Source organism: Triturus cristatus, chromosome 8, assembly GCF_964204655.1.
Source record: "Triturus cristatus chromosome 8, aTriCri1.1, whole genome shotgun sequence".
NCBI lineage: Eukaryota > Metazoa > Chordata > Amphibia > Caudata > Salamandridae > Triturus > Triturus cristatus.
The window spans coordinates 1,452,114,613-1,452,137,161 of record NC_140591.1 but is presented as its reverse complement, the minus strand read 5'-3'; the positions used below and the strand labels follow the sequence as shown (position 1 = coordinate 1,452,137,161).

The 22,549-nt window shown below is 44.4% G+C and overlaps 1 protein-coding gene across 1 annotated transcript in view; it reads right to left on the bottom strand.

Annotated features, from left to right (window-relative positions):
- Nucleotides 1–6,745: 6,745 nt before the first annotated feature.
- NDUFC2 (NADH:ubiquinone oxidoreductase subunit C2) overlaps nt 6,746–22,549 on the bottom strand; it is a 36,195-nt gene continuing 20,391 nt past the window's right edge. The window contains exons 2-3 of the mRNA XM_085623245.1: nt 15,247–15,390; nt 6,746–6,954 (exon numbers count right to left, since the gene is read on the bottom strand). Coding sequence (XP_085479371.1) covers nt 6,905–6,954; nt 15,247–15,390 — 194 coding nt within the window. The 3' untranslated portion in view covers nt 6,746–6,904. The remainder of the gene's footprint in view (nt 6,955–15,246; nt 15,391–22,549) is intronic.

The window sequence follows — 22,549 nt, the reverse complement described above, 5'->3', positions numbered from 1 at the left end:
AGTGCAGGGCGAGCTACATGAGTGAAAGGGGAGAGAAGGGCCCATGTGAGTGCCGAGTGAGGGGAGTGCATACAGAGTGAGAGCAATGAGTGCAGGGTGGGTGGCCTATGGGTGTTGCAAGCCTGGTGAGGAGCCACACAGAGCAACAGGAACAGAATAACAAGCACTGCCCCAGCTTCTGATAGTGCTTCAGTACTAACTAGCACTGCACCAGCTTCTGACAGTGCTAACGAACACTGCCCCAGCTTCTGACAGTCCTTCAGTACTAACAAGTACTGCCCCAGCTTCTGATAGTGCTTCAGTACTAACGAGCACTGCCCCAGGTTCTGATAGTGCTTCAGTACTAACGAGCACTGCCCCAGCTTCTGATAGTGCTTCAGTACTAACGAGCACTGCCCCAGCTTCTGATAGTGCTTCAGTACTAACGAGCACTGCCCCAGCTTCTGATAGTGCTTCAGTACTAACGAGCACTGCCCCGGCTTCTGATAGTGCTTCAGTACTAACAAGCACTGCACCGGCTTCTGATAGTGCTTCAGTACTAACGAGCACTGCACCGGCTTCTGATAGTGCTTCAGTACTAACAAGCACTGCCCCAGCTTCTGATAGTGTTCACTACTAACGAGCACTGCCCCAGCTTCTGATAGTGCTTCAGTACTAACTAGCACTGCACCAGCTTCTGATAGTGCTTCAGTACTACCGAGCACTGCCCCAGCTTCTGATAGTGCTTCAGTACTAACGAGCACTGCACCGGCTTCTGATAGTGCTTCAGTACTAACGAGCACTGCACCGGCTTCGGATAGTGCTTCAGTACTAACGAGCACTGCCCCAGCTTCTGATAGTGCTTCCGTACTAACGAGCACTACCCCAGCTTCTGATAGTGCTTCAGTACTAACGAGCACTGCCCCAGCTTCTGATAGTGCTTCAGTACTAACTAGCACTGCACCGGCTTCGGATAGTGCTTCAGTACTAACGAGCACTGCCCCAGCTTCCGATAGTGCTTCCGTACTAACGAGCACTGCCCCAGCTTCTGATAGTGCTTCAGTACTAACTAGCACTGCACCGGCTTCGGATAGTGCTTCAGTACTAACGAGCACTGCCCCAGCTTCCGATAGTGCTTCAGTACTAACTAGCACTGCACCGGCTTCGGATAGTGCTTCAGTACTAACGAGCACTGCCCCAGCTTCTGATAGTGCTTCAGTACTAACGAGCACTGCACCGGCTTCTGATAGTGCTTCTGTACTAACGAGCACTGCACCGGCTTCTGATAGTGCATCAGTGTTAACGAGCACTGCACCGGCTTCTGATAGTGCATCAGTGTTAACGAGCACTGCCCCAGCTTCTGATAGTGCTTCAGTACCAACGAGCACTGCACCGGCTTCTGATAGTGCTTCAGTACTAACAAGCACTGCCCCAGCTTCTGATAGTGCTTCAGTACTAACGAGCACTGCACCGACTTCTGATAGTGCTTCCGTACTAACGAGCACTGCCCCAGCTTCTGATAGTGCTTCAGTACTAACGAGCACTGCCCCAGCTTCTGATAGTGCTTCAGTACTAACGAGCACTGCACCAGCTTCTGATAGTGCTTCAGTACTAACGAGCACTACCCCAGCTTCTGATAGTGCTTCCGTACTAACGAGCACTACCCCAGCTTCTGATAGTGCTTCAGTACTAACGAGCACTGCACCGGCTTCTGATAGTGCTTCAGTACTAACGAGCACTGCCCCAGCTTCTGATAGTGCTTCCGTACTAACGAGCACTGCCCCAGCTTCTGATAGTGCTTCAGTACTAACGAGCACTGCCCCAGCTTCTGATAGTGCTTCAGTACTAACGAGCACTGCACCAGCTTCGGATAGTGCTTCAGTACTAACGAGCACTACCCCAGCTTCTGATAGTGCTTCCGTACTAACGAGCACTACCCCAGCTTCTGATAGTGCTTCAGTACTAACGAGCACTGCACCGGCTTCTGATAGTGCATCAGTGTTAACGAGCACTGCCCCGGCTTCTGATAGTGCTTCAGTACTAACGAGCACTACCCCAGCTTCTGATAGTGCTTCAGTACTAACGAGCACTGCACCGGCTTCTGATAGTGCTTCAGTACTAACAAGCATTGCCCCAGCTTCTGATAGTGCTTCAGTACTAACGAGCACTGCACCGGCTTCTGATAGTGCTTCAGTACTAACAAGCACTGCCCCAGCTTCTGATAGTGTTCACTACTAACGAGCACTGCCCCAGCTTCTGATAGTGCTTCAGTACTAACGAGCACTGCACCAGCTTCGGATAGTGCTTCAGTACTAACGAGCACTGCCCCAGCTTCTGATAGTGCTTCAGTACTAACGAGCACTGCACCGGCTTCTGATAGTGCTTCCGTACTAACGAGCACTACCCCAGCTTCTGATAGTGCTTCAGTACTAACGAGCACTACCCCAGCTTCTGATAGTGCTTCAGTACTAACGAGCACTGCCCCAGCTTCTGATAGTGCTTCAGTACTAACGAGCACTGCCCCAGCTTCTGATAGTGCTTCAGTACTAACGAGCACTGCACCGGATTCTGATAGTGCTTCAGTACTAACGAGCACTGCACCGGCTTCTGATAGTGCTTCAGTACTAACAAGCACTGCCCCAGCTTCTGATAGTGTTCACTACTAACGAGCACTGCCCCAGCTTCTGATAGTGCTTCAGTACTAACGAGCACTGCACCAGCTTCGGATAGTGCTTCAGTACTAACGAGCACTGCCCCAGCTTCTGATAGTGCTTCAGTACTAACGAGCACTGCACCGGCTTCGGATAGTGCTTCAGTACTAACGAGCACTGCCCCAGCTTCTGATAGTGCTTCAGTACTAACGAGCACTGCACCGGCTTCTGATAGTGCTTCCGTACTAACGAGCACTACCCCAGCTTCTGATAGTGCTTCAGTACTAACGAGCACTACCCCAGCTTCTGATAGTGCTTCAGTACTAACGAGCACTGCCCCAGCTTCTGATAGTGCTTCAGTACTAACGAGCACTGCCCCAGCTTCTGATAGTGCTTCAGTACTAACGAGCACTGCCCCAGCTTCTGATAGTGCTTCAGTACTAACGAGCACTGCCCCAGCTTCTGATAGTGTTCAGTACTAACGAGCACTGCACCAGCTTCTGATAGTGCATCAGTGTTAACGAGCACTGCCCCAGCTTCTGATAGTGCTTCAGTACTAACGAGCACTGCCCCAGCTTCAGATAGTGCTTCAGTACTAACGAGCACTGCCCCAGCTTCTGATAGTGCTTCAGTACTAACGAGCACTGCACCGGCTTCTGATAGTGCATCAGTGTTAACGAGCACTGCCCCAGCTTCTGATAGTGCTTCAGTACTAACGAGCACTGCCCCAGCTTCTGATAGTGCTTCAGTACTAACGAGCACTGCCCCAGCTTCTGATAGTGCTTCAGTACTAACAAGCACTGCCCCAGCTTCTGATAGTGTTCACTACTAACGAGCACTGCCCCAGCTTCTGATAGTGCTTCAGTACTAACGAGCACTGCCCCAGCTTCTGATAGTGCTTCAGTACTAACGAGCACTGCCCCAGCTTCTGATAGTGCTTCAGTACTAACGAGCACTGCCCCAGCTTCTGATAGTGCTTCAGTACTAACGAGCACTGCACCGGCTTCTGATAGTGCATCAGTGTTAACGAGCACTGCCCCAGCTTCTGATAGTGCTTCAGTACTAACGAGCACTGCCCCAGCTTCTGATAGTGCTTCAGTACTAACGAGCACTGCACCGGCTTCTGATAGTGCTTCAGTACTAACGAGCACTGCCCCGGCTTCTGATAGTGCTTCAGTACTAACGAGCAGTGCCCCGGCTTCCGATAGTGCTTCAGTACTAACGAGCACTGCCCCAGCTTCTGATAGTGCTTCAGTACTAACGAGCACTGCACCGGCTTCTGATAGTGCATCAGTGTTAACGAGCACTGCCCCAGCTTCTGATAGTGCTTCAGTACTAACGAGCACTGCCCCAGCTTCTGATAGTGCTTCAGTACTAACGAGCACTGCACCGGCTTCTGATAGTGCATCAGTGTTAACGAGCACTGCCCCAGCTTCTGATAGTGCTTCAGTACTAACGAGCACTGCCCCAGCTTCTGATAGTGCTTCAGTACTAACGAGCACTGCCCCAGCTTCTGATAGTGCTTCCAGCTTCTGATAGTGCTTCAGTACTATCAAGACGCTGGGAGAAGGATTGAGGTGGGCCTTCCACTTTGTTATACTAGCCATGCTGCTCTGTCTGGGTCAACGTTGGTAATCATGCCTTGCTGGCTCCCATGTCCAGCACTGGGCGATCTACTGTAGTTCTCTCTGTGCATGTGTGAGTGATTGTATGACTGAGTGGTTGAGAGAGAATACAATTGAATGAGACCGTGTGTGTAAAGGAGTCTACTAAAACCCATTTATTAAAGCAGAGCCCTTGTACACCAATAGCTGGCAGGAATTGTGCGATATGCGGTTCCCTGGTGACTGTTACTGTCAGCCCACGTTACCCTGCCATATTCCATCAGGTGCCACAGTGCAGAGATTGAAGGGCTTTAATCGATACCTTTGTCAGCGCGTCACATGCCTGCCCCTGGAAGTGGGGGGGGGGGGGGGGGGGGGGGGTGGGTGTAAATTGCTGGCATTAGGAGTCTGTCTTTATAGAGGATGGAAATAGAAAATGGTGAGACCTGTTGCTGTTCAGTGTATACACACTCTACGATTATGAAACGTTTACTTTTCCAATAATCTTTGTGTAGCAAGGCTTGCGTCCTGCAATACCTATAAAATGTAATGTTTTATTAGATGTAGAATCCGTTTGCAATCCGTGTTTGGATACTAAATCAAGCTATGTCCTGTTGACCACACCTTCAACTCGTCTCTACCATTTCCTTTTAAACCGATCTGGCAGGGGTGGGGAGGAGGAATGGGAGGGGAGAGGTAATACTTTCATGCTGATGCCTGAGAGTAAACCACAGGAAAGCACATGGCTGCAGTAATAACATAGCACGTTATGAAAGCACTATGCTATCCAGTCATATGCAGCGGATTCCCGATTCTCTACACACTTAGGGCCTCCCTTTTAATTTGTCTAAAATTGTGTTTCCCAGCTACTGTTTTCAAAATGAATGTACAGCCTTTTCCCATCCTCATCTGACCTCACCAATATATGCGTTTCATCTCACTTTCTTGGCTAACTCTAAAGGCGGACTATAAAATATTAAAATTGTATCTGCCACTCCAAATGTGCCATGTTGTGTAACCTTTTACCTGGATGTTTCAAATTTAGACACAAAATCAAATGGCCAAGAAAATATATTGACAAACCTTTAAACAGAGACCCCACTTTTTTTTTTTTTTTTTGTTAAGTGAAGACTCATCCATCCATCCATCCAATCACAGTGTCCCATTCGCTCTCCAATATGAGGCAAATGAATCCGCTCCTCATCTTGCTTATGTTGAATCAGTGTAAGGAGGGTGCAGACCACAGGTCGTGGTTTGTGCCCCAGTGGGTTAATTTTCAGTGCTGCACATAGCAGGTTAGATGCGTGCACTTAAGAGCACGGTGCACTTCATACCCAACGCTGCACCAACAATCGTATCTCTCCTCCGAGACCCTACATTTGACATTCGAGGGGGCAGAAGTCCACAGTGTAAGCGCCATCAAGTGTACTCCACTTCCATAATACTGCATTTCTTTTCTGCTGCATCTGTCCTGTAACTGCTGCCCTAGGACGTGCGCCATTGAAAGAATGGATGTAACTTGTAATGGTCCACTAACTGTGCATAGCTTGCTTGAAGCTTCGAGGAAGACACGTTACAAATTAAGTAAAACTAATGCCCCTACCCAGTCCTCGAGCAGCATGTGCCATCATTAATAAAGCAACAGATTCATTAATTAAGGCGCTGTGAATCCCTCTTGAAACAACCAATGCCCGGCAGCGGGGCTCATGGTGAGAGCTCAAAATTAGTCTCAACCTGGCTCTTAACACCAGTGCAAGTTCAGCATTCAAAGGTCTTCGTTATGGCCTTTTGGTTTCACAAACTTCATCCACTTCACTCTCCCAAGGACCGAATGTTTGCTGACCTCACTCGTGTCTCCTCAGCAGGAGAAAGTCTCCGGCACGCACATGCAATTCAAGCATTTATTCAAGAGCTGCTCATAGTTCTCTGCCTTACAGGCGTGATTAAGTTAAAATACTGAGCCTTTACGCGTCGCTATGGTTATTACGCAGTTGACCGACGTAGGTGCAGGCAGGCCAAATCCTTGCCAGACTGTCAGGATAATCACTCGGTAAAGGAGTTCCATTCGGATGAATTGCATGCAAATATATCTAATGAGGATGTCCTGAAAATATGGCATGGCCCAGCCCTCCTGGACCTACGATGGGCACGCTACGACCCACATAAATTAACAGTTTATTCCTAATTGTAGAACTCTAGTTAATTCTTCAGGTTACTACAAACATGGTTACTTTTCCACCCATTGAAAAAAACATTGTTACTTTCCCTGGTCATTGCCCTGCATTATAATCCGTTTCTCTTTTGCTTTTTTTCCTCTAGCGACGTAACTTTCCAAGTGAAATCATGCCACCAATCACATTGAAGGGCACGTTGGTGAAAGCTCTGTCACTGCTCTTCAATGTTCAGAGCAGATCTCAACACATGTTTCCAGGTTCAATTACCTGTTCAAAGAAAAGATAGGCTCTCTTAAGATGTGGGCTTATATTGAACACATACACCAGAGAAAGACCGTGTGGTCAACAGTCAATTTAATGCCACAAACACAGCTGGTTCCACATGGACAAGCATCATCCGCTTATTAAATACGACTTTCAAAATAGGGCCTGTAATCAGTGACAATTGTAATCATAAAAGGGGTTCGGCAGGACTTGAGTGGTTGGTGGAAACTCCTCAACGAACGGGATGGAAGTCCTCCAACACCTCGGCCATTGTTCTTCTTTCTACAAAAGGAAAACACAATAAAACATAAGCAAATTACATGGACCCCAGAATCCATCCAAGCGCTTATTCCGTAACTCAATGGTCACATTAAAGGGATATTCGCACGCTACTCATGGTGTCCATTACAAGACCCACTACAGATTTCTTCTTGAAGTATTAGTGTAAACAATCCAACCACATGAAGTGACAATTGGAAGGAAAGAAGATGAGAGATGTGGATTTTAGCACGTAATTAAATAAATCATGTTGCTGAACAAGGAAACAGGCAATGCAAAATCAAACAAGCATTGGCAAAGTCAATAGTTTGGGTTTGAGATGCTAACATGTGAACATATGCGCATCTACAAAGGCTATTTGTGCCTGGAAGTATTATTGTAACCTGCTTTTTTGTGCGCCTCCTAGGACCGTGCTCCGTTTTTCATTCCTCAAGCTTGTGGTGTTGCTCAAGTGCACAATAAGCAACAGGTAAAAGGAAAAACAAAAAGCAAAAGCACAGAAATGGGCGTTCACGCATTACATTTCATCGCACTGGCTTTGGCAATGCCCAATTTTCTTTCAAATGAAAGGAAAAAACAGGTTTTCTATGGTAAGCTGCTTAAAATGAGTTCATCTGCTGAATACAAACAACGAAGTTCTTTCTGTAGTGCTGAAACCTGAGGATTAACGTAGTTTAGGTCTTTAAATGATCCGGATGTTGCAATATTAACACCAACTGTTAGTTTTTAAATACCTGGTCAAAGTTCCCTCGTGTCATTTCTAAGAATTGCCAATATTACCTAAATTAATGGCCTCTGAAGGAAGTAAAAAAAAAAAAAAAGAGTGGCCCTAGGACTCCCACTCGGGAGCCGTAGAATAAAGCACACCAACACTGTAACCGTTCTAACTCACCGGGCCATCCCTCATCCATGCAATTCGAAAATTGTTGAGACTGCCTTCTCGAACACAAGAGCTAATACGTTAACGGTACAGAATAAAGTGGTTGTACAACTGTTTTCCCGTGTTTTTCAGAGACAACACATTGTGGACACTGATTTATGAAACTAGTAATTTGCTTATCCATGCAAGGTCAATAGTAAAATTGTCTGTTTTTTGCTAGAGGCTGAAAAATCGAAATGACTTTCATGAGCCAATTCACTCATTTGGCCATGTACCTCCAACAGTGGTATGAACAAGCCCTTCCTTAAACAAATTTGATTTCCACACATTAAGTCTGAATACACTTCTTCAAATCACCTAAACTTTTACAGTATGGCCAGCAATCTCTGATAAATTCAAAAACCTTCTGCAAGACTATCACGTGCAGTTGCAGAAAATCATTCTCTGAAATAGATTCTTTGCCACTACTACACACATTACCAACATTATGATGTTCTGTAGTGGGCAAAGGTAAATGTGACAGGCAATCTACAGAAACATTCCTTTTATCATCTATGTATTTAACAAGTCATACTCTTGTAGCTTGGATACTCTTGTAACTAGGATAACAACTTTTCTATCCATGCAGATGCTTGGCCCTAACCATCAGCCAAAAGATGAGAGGTTTATGGTCAGTGTATATATCAAACGTAATTCACCAAATGTAATAAAATGTGAGTACTGCCCACACATAAGCCAAAGCTACACGCTCAATAGTACTATAATTAACCTCAGCTTTACAGAGTGTTCTAGAAGCGAAAGCAACCCTGATTTCCTTGCCGGGGGCAAGTTGCCAAACGACAACTCTAATACCTTTCAGAGACTGGCATCTATTCCTTATAAAAGTCTTTGCTTCACGAACACATGGGCTCAAAGCTGGAGCATTGACAAATAGTTTTTGGATATCTTAATGCTTTGCTCACATTTTCAAATTTGTGACCTTTTTAAAGTAAAGCTTTCAAAGGTAATACAGTCAAAGCATACTCGGGAACAAATCTAGCATAGTACTCACACAGGCCTAGAAACGAGCGCAGCAAAGCTTTATCTATGGGAGGAGGAGCTAACTGTAATGCTTTAAGGTTGCGAGAATTTGGTTTAATACCCTCCACAGAAATAATCCACTTGTTGGACCATAAGTTTATATTTCTCCAGTCTTACAGACATGCCGGTCATCCAAGATACAAAAAACGTGTTCAATCACCCTTAAAGTTCTTCTCTATCTTATGTGAAAATGATTCTTGGAAAGCCTACACTTTGTCTAAATCACCAAACAATATGCAAATTGTTTTCTGAACAAAAGACTAGCTGTCAATGTCAGTGCAAAATAAAGCTGTAAATGCTTGTAAGCATCCCAGGGCCTAGCAAAGATGGTCAGGTCTTGAGAATCTTTACTCAGGGAAATTTGATGATTTGCGGAAATCACATCAATAGTGAAAAATATTTTGCTTCACCAATTTCTTTAAAAAAAAAAATCTTTATTAACGTTTGACCATACATACCAGCAGTTACTGTAATTTGTACACAGCGGACGTCTCAACATTACTACATTTGTCTCCCAGGAAAATATGAGGACAGCTTCGCCAATATGTGCAATCATTTCCTGGTTGCAGGACAATGGCTGACAATCAACCAGAATATAGTGGTTGAAAGACCGTAGGTCTACACAAAGTTAAATCACCCAAGTGTTTTTTAGGTAAAACAAACTGAGAAACCCACTCGGGCAAATTAGAAGGTTGTATAACCCCACTTCAAAACAACTTATCCAGCAAACACTTCTGATCCTTCCTGACACTAAGTGGAATGGTACGACTTTATAAACTACAGGAGTGGCATTCTGCTTTAAATCGAAAACAGTGCTCAAATACCTTAACTGTGCCAACTTCATTTTTTTTTTTTAAGCACACTTGGAAAATTAGTAACCATCGGCTGAATTATATTTATATTGGTATCCATACCTAAAATAGGTATTTCACCAAGACCAATTGGGTTTTCATGCCCTGGACAAAGTAGGATATCTAATTTAGATAGATCTTTCCACCTCAAAATATCCCTTAACAGCAAAATTGACCTTTGTCCAAAAAACAGTGATTATTGCCCCCGAGTCTGCCATAACAATCAGTGGTCTACCATTATTTTTTGCCTGACATAATGATCTGTTAATTTTCTTCAAAAATACTGTTGTGTTTCAACTGTTAACAATACATTACTTAATCTGTCTACATAATGTCAGATGTTTATGTGGATAACCTTTATATTTTTACTTGACACCCAACACACAGATTGAAAGCGGACTATCTTCTGCCAATTATTACACTGCTTATCCAAAGATGTATTGTACCTCATAGGATTCCCAGAACGACATCTATAGCAGGTTGTCTGACCCTTCATATTTCGAGAACTTCTAGCATTAAGTGCACAAACAGGAAATACCCCTCTGGGTTGGCCTAAAATTGGAATAAAATTATCCGCAAGCAATGTTTCGAGGGGAGACAAATGAGCACCAGTTGCAGATTTCAGTGAGTAACCTGTGGGTCACGCAGGCTCCCATCCAAATAAGCTACGGCAGGTGATTAGTGTACCACTGAAGAAATCTACGTGCAAGGTGCAGCAAGTCACATTCTTACCCCTTTGGAACACTGCAGATGGGTGAGTGACTGCTGCTGAGATGTGTTTAACATGTCTGACAAATGTTCTTATGTGAGTAAGATATCTCATTCACTCACTGAAATTTGCATTAGGAGTGGTACGCACTGGGCTGGCCCTCGTGTGGTCCTGAAAAAGAGCATATGGGGAAGCTCAAAACATGTCGACCCAGTACTAGGGACACTATACTCATTATAGTTAGGTCTTTCCCTAGTATTAACCCCCGATTTTAAAACATACCGACTAGGAGCAAGAATAGAATACTAGCTCATTAGCTAGGTTTTTTTAACCCATTTTTTTCCCACTGCACCACACATTTCCCAAAAACTAAGTACTCCAAAGTAGTCCGCAAGTCGCAGCATGCCTCAATCCGCAGCGGATTGATAGGACCCCAATGATGAAGCATGCCATCTAGGGGTAACCCTGGTGGGTGAGGAGACTCTAGAAAAGATTTTTTCTTTCTGTAAAGAGGGTTTTTCACACATGTTCAGTGGAATCCCTGTTCTTCCTATGGTTAGGTTTCTAATTCCGGTCTTCCGGATGTTGTGGAACTGCATTCAGTGAGGAGGGTGAACCTAACCTTAACCTCCCCCCGTTTGTCATTAATGCATAACCTGTTGGATTGTCCACAAATATACCCATTTTGAAGGGGCCTGACAAGAACTCTCACGAGTTCTGGGTCTGGAGGTGGAGACTACACCACAGGTGACATCTGGGAATGAGGAGGCAACAAATATTGTCTAAAAATTATCTTTTGTTTGGTAATGGGGGCGAATTGTGACCTCGGTAAATTGCGGGGTGCAACTGTTCCCTCAATAGGTAGACGGACCCAGAAACTGGACTGGTGTATGCAAATAGAAAAAACAATTTACAATTCAAGGGGATGCCTACGAAAATTCAATGAAGTTTGGGGCAGATGGCAAGAATGCAGAGAAGGGGATTGAATAATAACAATGCCGGTACGGTCAGGCTTGGGGAAAAGCCTGTTCAGGAGTATTAGATAATGTATAAATAGGAAGATAGAGGCTGGGTGAAGGAGTAACTCAAATTGGTGGGAAATAGATCCTCAGCCCGGATTATTGAGAGTAACCAGTCCTAGTTATTTACTGTGTTACATGGTATGTCCAGTGTCCGCGAGATTCCCCTCACCAAGCCATGGCAGGCCCAGAGGAGTCCACCCCGAGGACAACCTTTTTAAAACGGTGGGGGGTCCTCCCCCTCCCTGGGCCATTAATGGCCCCAGGGACCTCATTCACCTGGCCCTGCTAACTAGCTGTGTCTGGAGAAAACCCACCGCCGGAACACACAGGTCTTCCTACCCGCACCAGCATGGGCCAGGAAACCTGCGTTTGCCCCTACACTGACGCGGACAGGGAAACATTCCACATATTGCTTCTGGAGCAATACGTTTTCTTTTGCGGGCAGGGAAACAGAAACCTAGTATGCTCTAAGCTTCCCCTATAAAATAGATGGCCCTGGGGGATGGGTTCCTTATGGCCATTATAGTATAAGGAGGGGTGGCCACCCTTCCTTTTAAAATAAAAAAAATGGCCCTGGTGGGATGGGGTTTCCAGGGACTTAAGAGGCTCAGGTAGGGGGGGGAGACACAGTTCTCCCCTTCATAATAAATATGGTCCTAGGTATGGGGTCCCCAGGGCCTAATGAGGGGGGCCGTGCAGTACCCCTCCCCTTTATATGAAAAAAACGTGGTGAGGGCTGGAGTCCTCGGTCCTTTTTATTGCATGGGGAGGGGGTAGGTTACGCAGCCTCCCTTTCCTTTAAGAAAAATTACGTCCCTGGGGGATGAGGTCCCAAGGGTTTATTAAGGCTTGGAGATAGGGCCACGTGACCCCCTTTCGCTCTAAAACACCTAGCCCCCCTGGGGGGGAAGGGAGGGGAGCACACAGCCCCCTTTTTCTTGGCATCGCCTCAGGGAATAGTATTCCTGGGGCCAAATAAGGGTCTGGGGGGGGGCTGCATGGCCCCCTCCCCTTTCTCTCGAATTTGGCCCCAGATGGGGACCCCAGGGCCCGAAGGCCAACCTTATGCTGTGCACAGCAAAGGCTGTGTGCAGTAGGGGATTGGCTGCCTGCTGGGGATTTGGCTGCAGGGCCTTTGGCCATCCACAGCCATGGGTTGGCTTTATGTACAGTAATAAAATATTACTTCACGTTAAGAAAACCGTGAACATTCACTGGAAAAAACAAAGGTTACAGTAACGTTAGCTGTGATAAACAGATATGATTTTAAGGAAAAAAAAGTTACAAATCCGCTGAAAAAACCAGAAGGTTAAATAAACGTTCTAGTTAGGTAAATATGTCACTGAGAACATAAAAGTTTTAAACTAAATAAGCCACAGAAATTCACCAGTTATAGTTAGTAGAGCTAACTATAACTTTCTCCCCCACCAAGCACTGGTTATAACCTCACCTATTACATCACTCATGACATACTCTGACATAATTTATGGCATCACTGATGACATCTAAAATGACATCATTGATGACATCAAAGATTCTGCACACATTGCTCTATAAACTAGTATGACATTAGCGGCCTGAAAGTAATAACAAAATAGCTCAGAATAATATGAAGCATCCTTAATGCCATCCCAGATACAACTCCCTTAGGTGTAGCAAGCATGGATTATGTGCAACATTAACCCTATACCATACACTTCACGGGTAGCCTAGTTCACATTAACCAACAGATATATGGGAAACCCTTACTGAAAAAACTGTTCAATCTGTATACAAGTGTTCAGTGAAAGCAAAGTCCCTCAAGAACTTACTTTGAGAACTGAAGTTGATATGAATAGAAAAGTGGGAACTGTAAACAGTGTTTGCTCTATGGAGAGAGTTTACTCTAACACACTGCAGACAGTGAAACTCATGAGTATACACCCAAGAGTATTAAAAAGTATCTACTAAGAACAGTATACTCTCTATGCAAAACTTGGCCAAAGAGACACTAGTTGCTTAAAAATTTATTTTTACAGAAACACCACCTTCCAAAGCTAAACAAGTACATACATTAGTACCTAGTGCACACAGTCTTCTATCTTATGTAGAAATTGCCATGCTGAGACCATGCTGTCTAATATCTCAAGGCTGCTTACAATACTTAGTATCTACTACTTAAAATCTTTGCACTGTAGGAAACTTTTTCCGCAGTACTCGTCAACTGTCATCTGCATGAAGTTACTCTTCAATAGAAATAAACTTGTTCAATACCTCCACACACGTACGTACGATCATTAGAGGCACATCCATTTTGTAAACACTAACACCCAGTACGGGACACAGGCTGGTCAAAATTAGGTAGATAAATAATATGGTAGCTGAAACCATGTAAACTATAAAGCAAACTAGCATACTCATTGGATGTGTTTTCAGTGATGTCATAAATGAGGTCATAGAACACGTAATATGTGAAGTCATAAGCAATGCATGGCGGGGGCCCAAGTTCCAGTTATTTCTGCTAAATCAGTCAATGAATATCTTGATTTTGGCCTAAAAGAGCATAATAAATACATAAATACGAAATATATAAAAACTATTAAAAATAGAGAGCATATAAAAGAGAAAGAAGATCAGACGAAACATTACTGTAAAATCAGGATAAGATACGTTAAAACATTAAGTACACAGCAGCATTAGAGGGTCACCTTTTTCTGTCATAACCTCCACATAGACATCAGATACTGCAAAGAGAATTGACTGACTTGTATTACTTCTGAGTATTCTAAGGGTGATGCTGAAATTCCTCAGACCAGAGTAACAGAGTGGCAAAATCCACTTTTTCCTTCGATCATGACAGGCTGGACAGCTCAAATTGGCTTTAGGGTTCTGGCATTGGTGTGGGGGGGGGGGGGGTTATTTGGGTCCACCTCATCCAAAAATGATTCAAAGCAGTAGTCAATTTTGAACTCCAAGAAAGAGGCAGTGAGGGAGCCCGCCCTAGAGGAACTGCTTTGCTCCACATATTGCCAATAGGCTGTTTTCAATGACAGTTTGGAAACCAGTGCTGGGGTTGACCAGATACCAATATGTCTCAACCGATCCCTGACCACCCTAAACCAGGAGGTCTTGCTGGACCCAAACTGCCCCACTACTTCTTCCAGGGCTCCGCAGAGAAATAGAAGTCTAGGGGCTGACCATAGTCCTCACCAATACATTCAAGGATTCAGCCCCACTATGTCATTAACTCTCTTTAATACATGATCTGGTCGTAATGGATAAAGGGGGGGGGCTTAGTGGGAGTTTGTTAAAGCCCCTCAGAAAACGATTTTCCACTACTTAACGGGCCTAGTGACACAAACACCCCATAAATCAGCACCATACAGTGCGACCCCAGTGATTGACATCTATAGATCTTGAAAGTTGGGGCTCTGCTAACTATAACTGGTGAATTTCTGTGTTTTCTTTTAGTTCAGAAAGTTAATGTTGTCAGTGACAGTCACCTAAAGATAATTTACTTTGACCTTTGTATTTTTCAGTGAAAATAAATACTTTTTCTCCCACCAGCACTATGAAAAAAGATGCACAAACTTCATTCCTTACAACAGCTGTTTAAACAATGAACTTTATGTATATGTGCTCTGACATTTTAATTCTCACTCCTACACCTAAAATACCACTGTAAGAAAAATTAAAAGACTGACCACTGATAACAGTTACATACAGGAGGTAATAGGCAAACTGGTTAAATTACTCAAAGGCTCTTTACCATACCTTTTTTCTTGAAATCTTCTGGATGTAACTTTATGTACTCAAACATGTCTCGGTCTTGTTTTGCATGGCGGTAATTTTCACGTCTAGTAAGATGATACCCAATAAACCATCCAATGGTAAGTGCCAGAGCCTGACGATGGACACCTAAAGAAGAAAAAGAAAATTACACGTTGCATAATAGGCAGTTAGCCTTTTTTCAGATGTTACAACTAGGTCAGATATGGGTGGGTTAGTAAGCAAAAGAAGATATGTAGGAAAGTGTCCCTTTCTGCATGGTTGCCCCCTACTTTTTGCCCATTGTTGATGCTCTTTGACTGTGCCCTGGGTTCCTGCCAACCAGATACCTAGGGCCTATGTCCCTTCCCTAACACTGTACTGTTGCACACCCAATTGGCAACTCTTTGGCCACATGCAAGACCCTTGTAAAAGGTACCCTATGTACCAAGGGCACTAGGACCAGGGAAGGCCTCGAAGGGCTGTGCACTTATTGTGCCACCCTTAGAAGCCCTGTTACTATACCTACACACACACACCCACACGTCACCCCTCTAGCTGGGTGCACTATACCACTGGTGAGGGTACAGGTGAAGGAGCCTTGCACCCTACAGTGTCTAATCCCGTTCTTAGACATTGTAAGTGTAGCAAAGACAAAGAGTATATGGTCTGGGAGTTTGTCATTACGAACTCCACAGCACCATAATGGCTTTACTGAAATCTGAGAAGTTTGATATCATACTCCTCAGCACATTAAACCCAAAATGATGCAAGTGTGGGATTTATTGGCAAACGTGCTCAGAGTGCAACTTAGAGATGCCCCTCTAAAAAAAAACCCAACTCTAATGTCCTGGCTGACTGGCTGGTCGCCAACTGCCACCCCCAGACAGGTTTCTGGACTCCTGCTCCCCTCCTGCTCTCTGAGTCCTGAAACAAAGCACATCCTGGGCAGAGGTGCCTCTTCCCCCAGGATGGGCAGGGTCCACGAGAGGGAAGCTACAAAGGCGTGCTGTCCTTGTGAGCTGACCCTGCCATTTGCTGCTCCCAGCAACTGGCCACCACCGGTTCTGACGCCCACTTTAGGCTGGTTAATCGGTGGGAAAATCAAAGATAGGAGAGGTGTGCCCACCTCTGCCAACCCCACAGCTCGGGTGGAGAAGGCAAGGTGAAGCACAACTCAGTACCGCCATCTTCAAGATCCAACCAACCAGTGAGGCTTATGCCCACCTCCACTGGAGAGAGGCATATTAGGGGGTTTACCCACCCCTAGGGAGGGACCCATTGGTCCCGACCTGTAACTACCTGCAAAGCCCCTAAATTTAGTATTTAGGGGCAACCCTAAACCTTGCCTCCTCAGAAAAGAAAGAAGAAGGACCGAAGAGCCATGCTGAAGGGAGAAGAGGAGGACACCAACTGACTTGGCCCCAGCCCTACCAGCCTGTCCTGACCTCGACCTACTTCAGCCGAATCCCGGTGTGTTGTGCAGCCAGCAGCCCTCCAGAACCTAGTGGACCTGCCCTGCCTTCCCTACCAGGATTCTGTCTCCCGTAAGCACCGGATTTGCTCACCAACATACTCAGGCTCCGGCCAAATCCGCGAGTCTGTACAACTCTGCACCAGAAGCCCATGGCCCAAATTAGTGGCCCAACACCACGAGCAGGTCTCCCCACCTACCCCCATTGGATAACACTGGGCCTCAGCACTCTGCCCCCGGCTGCCCCAGTGCCGCTGATTGCATTCCTGGAGTGCATCCTTGACCCTGGGGGAACCTTGGTTCTAACCTCAGAAACTGAAGTCCCAAGACCGGTTACTCACCTTTAAACCAATAACCTGATTGTCTCCCATAGGACTGCATTTAATGATTTTTTGTGGAAAAGGTTTACGTGTTGAGCTGAAAATTGTATGAAAATTCAAACCAGTGTGTTTTGATGACAAATTGAATAACCTTTGTCTAAGAAATGTCCCAGTGTGGTATGTAGGCATACCACACTGAGTAAGCTGAAAAGTAATCTAAACAAAGTTATTACAAAGTAACTGCGTAGTGATCACAACTGTTTCTGAACATTTGACAACCCAGTAACAAAGCCAAATGCATTCAACTGCATTATTCTTGAAAAGTACTATTTCACTTGCCTGTACCAAGTTCTGTTTGGTTCTAAAATAAAACGTAACGAAGAAATATTTTTTATACAAACAATTGGTCCGAGTTCAGTCTTTGAGTGTATGAGATCATTTCTTGCCTGATTGTGTACAAAAAATGCTTTTCTTGTCCTACTTCTTGGAAATTCACTAAAGCTGTATAGCTGGACTTAATGCAAGGATATATACCATGGGTGCACTTTCGAGACTTTCTTTAATAATTGGGCCTCTTATTTGGTATGGCATTGACTGTCACCTTTCGAGTATATTAACATTCTCTCTCTGTATCGTCTGGCTTCACTGTGAGTGACAGCATTCTGCTCTTTCACAAGGAGCATATAGCACACAAAGTAGTTTTGTTCAGTGCCAGTAACTACTGTGGCAGTGTGTGCTTTCTGAAGCCAAAAACACCTTTTGCTAATGTTTGTTATAATGGTGAGGGCCAGGCAGCTCCCACACTAATAAGGTTTTACAAAATCTATGCCAAAACAAGTCACACATTGACAAAACTAAAAAGCTGACCACCAATTTCAGACCCACTGGCTTTGCCACAGCTTGTTTATTTGCGTTTTCCATAATCTTATTGAAACTGGTGACACTGATTTTCCATTATAAATATTTTTAGGAAATACTTGCATGCATCAACATGTTTCTAAATGATGTGGCAAAGAAATGGTACCTAAAATTATATAGTGGTATAGCGATTTTTTTTTCCTGCTTTCATTTTTTTATGAACATTTTAATTTTGAAAGCAAAGAATCAACAATCTTGCTTTTAAGCTTCTGCAAATATTTGCGTTCTGGGAGCATTATACATAGCCTCATATTGCTAAACTTTGAAAACGGGTCTACATATTTGAGTACTGGAACCACTGTCAATCGTGCAGTCAGAGCTTACAACATTTACTTAGAATCCTCACCCTAATAATAAAGGCTTTCAATTAATGAACCATGAATGCAAGTTTGAACAGTATTAACATATTGACAAAAATATTACCTTAACTGCAGACTGTGCCCTTCCCCGATCCATAATGTGGTACTGCAAACTGGCAGCCAAATGGTTTGTGCTGCAGGAGGTTGGGCCTACTTGTCCCAAGGACAAAATACGCATAAAAACTTGTTGCCCTTGACCCCAAACAATATGTCCTGGGTGTAGGGCTATAGGAATTCCACATCCCCGCAGAATACTTGGAAATACGGAGGGAAGATAGGTCATCAATGTGGTGAAATCCAATGGAACAAAAGACATATCTGGATAGCGCGTATGCCTATGTTGACAATTATAATTTCTTCCTATATATTATATCAATTTGCAGCCAATATACAGGTGACATTATGGAAGCAGGGGGAGCTTTCAATGATTACTAGAGCATAACTCTGATAGATCTATATATCCCAGGTCCAGTTACACTTCACGTTAAAGAAAGAAATAATGAAGTGCCAAAACATATGGAGAGGCAGAGACACCAAGAAGAACATTAGTCTACCTGTCTCGCCAAATTCTCCGGCTAGAGACCGAAATGGGTGAAACCCTCTTCGAAGCCAACGATATTCTAGGGGAATGTGTTGCATATTCTGGCCATTATGCATCCCGCATCTCTAGAACATCGAAGATAACAGATTATTTTGAGCACATTACACTAGACTGGATTGAGATCCCTCAGTGGCAGTTCTTAGAAATGCCCATCACTCTCGGTGAGATTGCGACAGTCTACCCACTTGCAAGGACTAGGATAGCAATAGGTTTCCCTCGGAATTTTACAAAGCTTATGCTGCTACTCTGCCCCCCCCCCCCCACTCCAAAAATACAAAAGGCATTGCAGCTGGGAGTCCTTTTCCAGTCCCTCTGGGAGTCTGGATTAATCACTTTCCTGAAGCCAGGCAACTTGCCATCTCATACAGATTTATATCGTCCACTCTCTCATAAATACAGATGCAAAGATATTGGCAAACGTTCTTGCAAATCGTCTGTTACTGATCCTCCCGGACCTTGTGCTGCCGGACTAGATAACGTTCTTTCCAGGAAAGACAATCTTGCATGCTTTTCGCATTACACCAGCAGCTCCAGCCATATCAAAAAGCAGTGGCTGTCTTTTTAGATGCCACAAAAGCTGTTGACTTCTTGGGGTGGGGTTAACTTTGCGGTGCTGCCAGGCTGAGACACCCGGGAGCGTTCCTAAACCTAATACGATTTAAATACTCTGGCCCAACCACCAGAACACGCTTAAACAGGCTGCTCTGGGGCAAGGATGCCCCCGCTCTCATCTGCTCTATGCCTAGCCTCAGAATGCCTAGCATGTGCCATCAACTGCAGGGCCACCGCCGCCTCGCGTTTTTACCACAGAACCCAACGGTTTCCCTTTATGTAGATGATAAAACTATCTATGCGACCCTTCCCGGAACCTCAGCCCAGTCATTAGGGAATTCACACTCTTTAAAGCAATACCTGGCATTACAATAAACTGGAACAAATCCACTATTTTCCTGTTGACACCAGTATGAGGGACTTAGACTTTCCTTTGCTGTGGACCTCCAGGTCCCTGAAGTACCAGGGAATCTTGGTTAGAATAGATAAAATTGCGGACCTTCTTGAAAATTAAGGAATAGCCAAGTCCAAAATAGAACAACAAGTCCATAAATGGAAAATTCTACCATTATCCCTGATGGGCAGGATAACGCTTATAAAGATGGTTATACTCCGCAAACTCTTCAAAAACATTTCCATCCCGCTGCCTCAACACTTTTTCAAGACAGTCAGATCGCACCTGATGGCGGTGGTGTGGGCCGGTAAAGAGCCCTGCATCCACTGGGAAGCGCTGACCCTGCCACCTGATCAAAGGGGACTAGCAGCATCAGATTTTAAACTCTCCTATTACTGCGCCCAAGATCACTTCACACACTTCTGGCTGCGCCAACCTCCATATAAAGCTCAGCTGGTAATAGAACATGATATTGCACATACAGCTGCATTATCCTCTTTTTAACTGGCTAGATTCTCCACTGCCTCGTGCTGAAATCTACTTAGTTTAATGTATAAAACCACCATGGGAGGGACTCCGCCAAAGTTTGGCATACCCCATTCCGTATACACTAACAGGTAATTAGCAGCAGTCTACTACAAATTCACATAAAATAACATTCTATGCACTCCAGAGCAACCTATTACTCATTTTCTTGTGGCGACCCTTACAGAGGAAGAGGCTGTTTTACAGGGCATGTGGAGTTAGCAAGATGGCGGTCATGTTCCCGAAAGGGCTTTCTTAGACTATATGTCACTATGTGCCCAGATCAACTTCTCTGCCCTGTGCTTATTGGATTAGGGCACAATGCAGAGATAAATAACCTACATTTCCTCAAGAGACTCCTAGCTATGCACAACCATCACTTCTAGGCATCTGGTGATCAAGCTGTATACCACTATGCAATTTGAGGTCCCTTCACCCCCCCCCACCCCGGCTAAAAAACAATGGGAGGCAGATTTGGGAGCAACAATAATCAGAAAATAAAAAGGGGATTTACTGTGGAAGGGGTAGCTCTCTCCTAATGTCCAACTCCAATTACTGCACTACACACTCCTGCATCACATTTACCACACCTCTCTTTGCCTCTTTAAGCTGAAGCTGAAAGCAGATTCCCAGTGCACAAGATGCAATTCACCAGTGGCTGACTTTTCCCACATGGTTTGGCACTGGCCTTGCATTTACGACGCATTCTAGGAAGAAGTGTTCCATACATTATCGTATACGGTCAAGCTGTAGCTAAAAAATGTTATATATTGTAATGAGCAATTGGAAATCTACTACCTCACAATCCCGCAAGCACTCGTTCGTGCAAGATTTGGGGCCCCATGCATGCCTACTTACTTGTCCATGAGGTGGTACTATAGGGCTCATTGCTAGACCACTGCGTGGACTGTATGGGCAAGGAAATCGAAACTGACCCCTGTGTTGGTGGAGTAGAATACTGCAGCTGCATACACATATTTCCGACTTTCATGAGGATATGTGGTTGTAACTTGCCTAAATGCTGTAACAATGTATTTCCAGGGGTGTGTGGGCAGATACAAGTGTGCGCTTTGTTACGGGTCATTCGGGCCGAGGCATGCTGGACTGAGATCGGTATTAATCACAGTTTCCTAGCATATCAATGTACATTGGGAACTCTTGCTGACTGGCTGCATTTTGCTTTTGATGCAAAACTTTATTAAGCAATTAAAAAAAAGAAAAGAAATAATGACGGATCTTAACATGAGGAATGCATCTAGGATGCATCACATATCCTGCAGAGAATGTATGTCATTTGCATATAGGTGCAGAACATTTTCACTGCTTCAGGGAAGGTGAATAAGTTGGTAAAACAATCACAGCTCACACACCATTGCCGTGTATAGAAACCTGTGGGAAACCCCAGGATCCCCACAAAACATTGAGAACAGAGTAATTTCTCCTGTTTGTGTGTATATGGGCCTGTGTCCTAGACCCTTGAATTTATATGGCTGTTTTATGTAGTGTTGTGTTTTAATATTGTCTTTTACAGTTGCAACCCTCATGAAGCTTTTGTAAGGCGAAATATGTTGGCTGCGCGTTCACAGTGTGGTTGAAGAAATTTGAATAAAGGAGATCTACCACATTGGCAAGGCTACGAGTTTTGATTCATGCCAATAACTAATCCATACTAAACTGTATATGTTGCCTCTCTTTGGTCAATACGCGGCTGGCAATTAGAGAAGGGCAACTTGGTAGCTACGATAAACGTGACTATTCCAGGTGGTGCTGCTTTTCGAGTCCCTGGCTGCTTTGGTTTGTTCAGCACACAAACATGCCTAATTCACCACCAATTCTTGACCATTTCTACTGCAAAAATCTTATCTCTTTCAGCTCCAAGATTCTTGAATAATAAGTTCCTTCTTGCCAAATTTGAGTTTCAGGACTTTTCTTTACCATGAAGGTGATCCTTTCAGTCAAGTGGACTCTCAGGAAATTGAAGACTATCACTCAGCTACTTTGAAATATGACCAACATTGGACCTTCATCAGCATATTCATACAAATCAGACCAAGCTACAGGATAATATCACCTAAGAGCTAAAACAGTACATAGAGTAAAAACAAAACAATCAAAAAATAAGAAGAGGAATGAAATTGGCCAGGCTGGGTCAAGAGTTAAATTGTG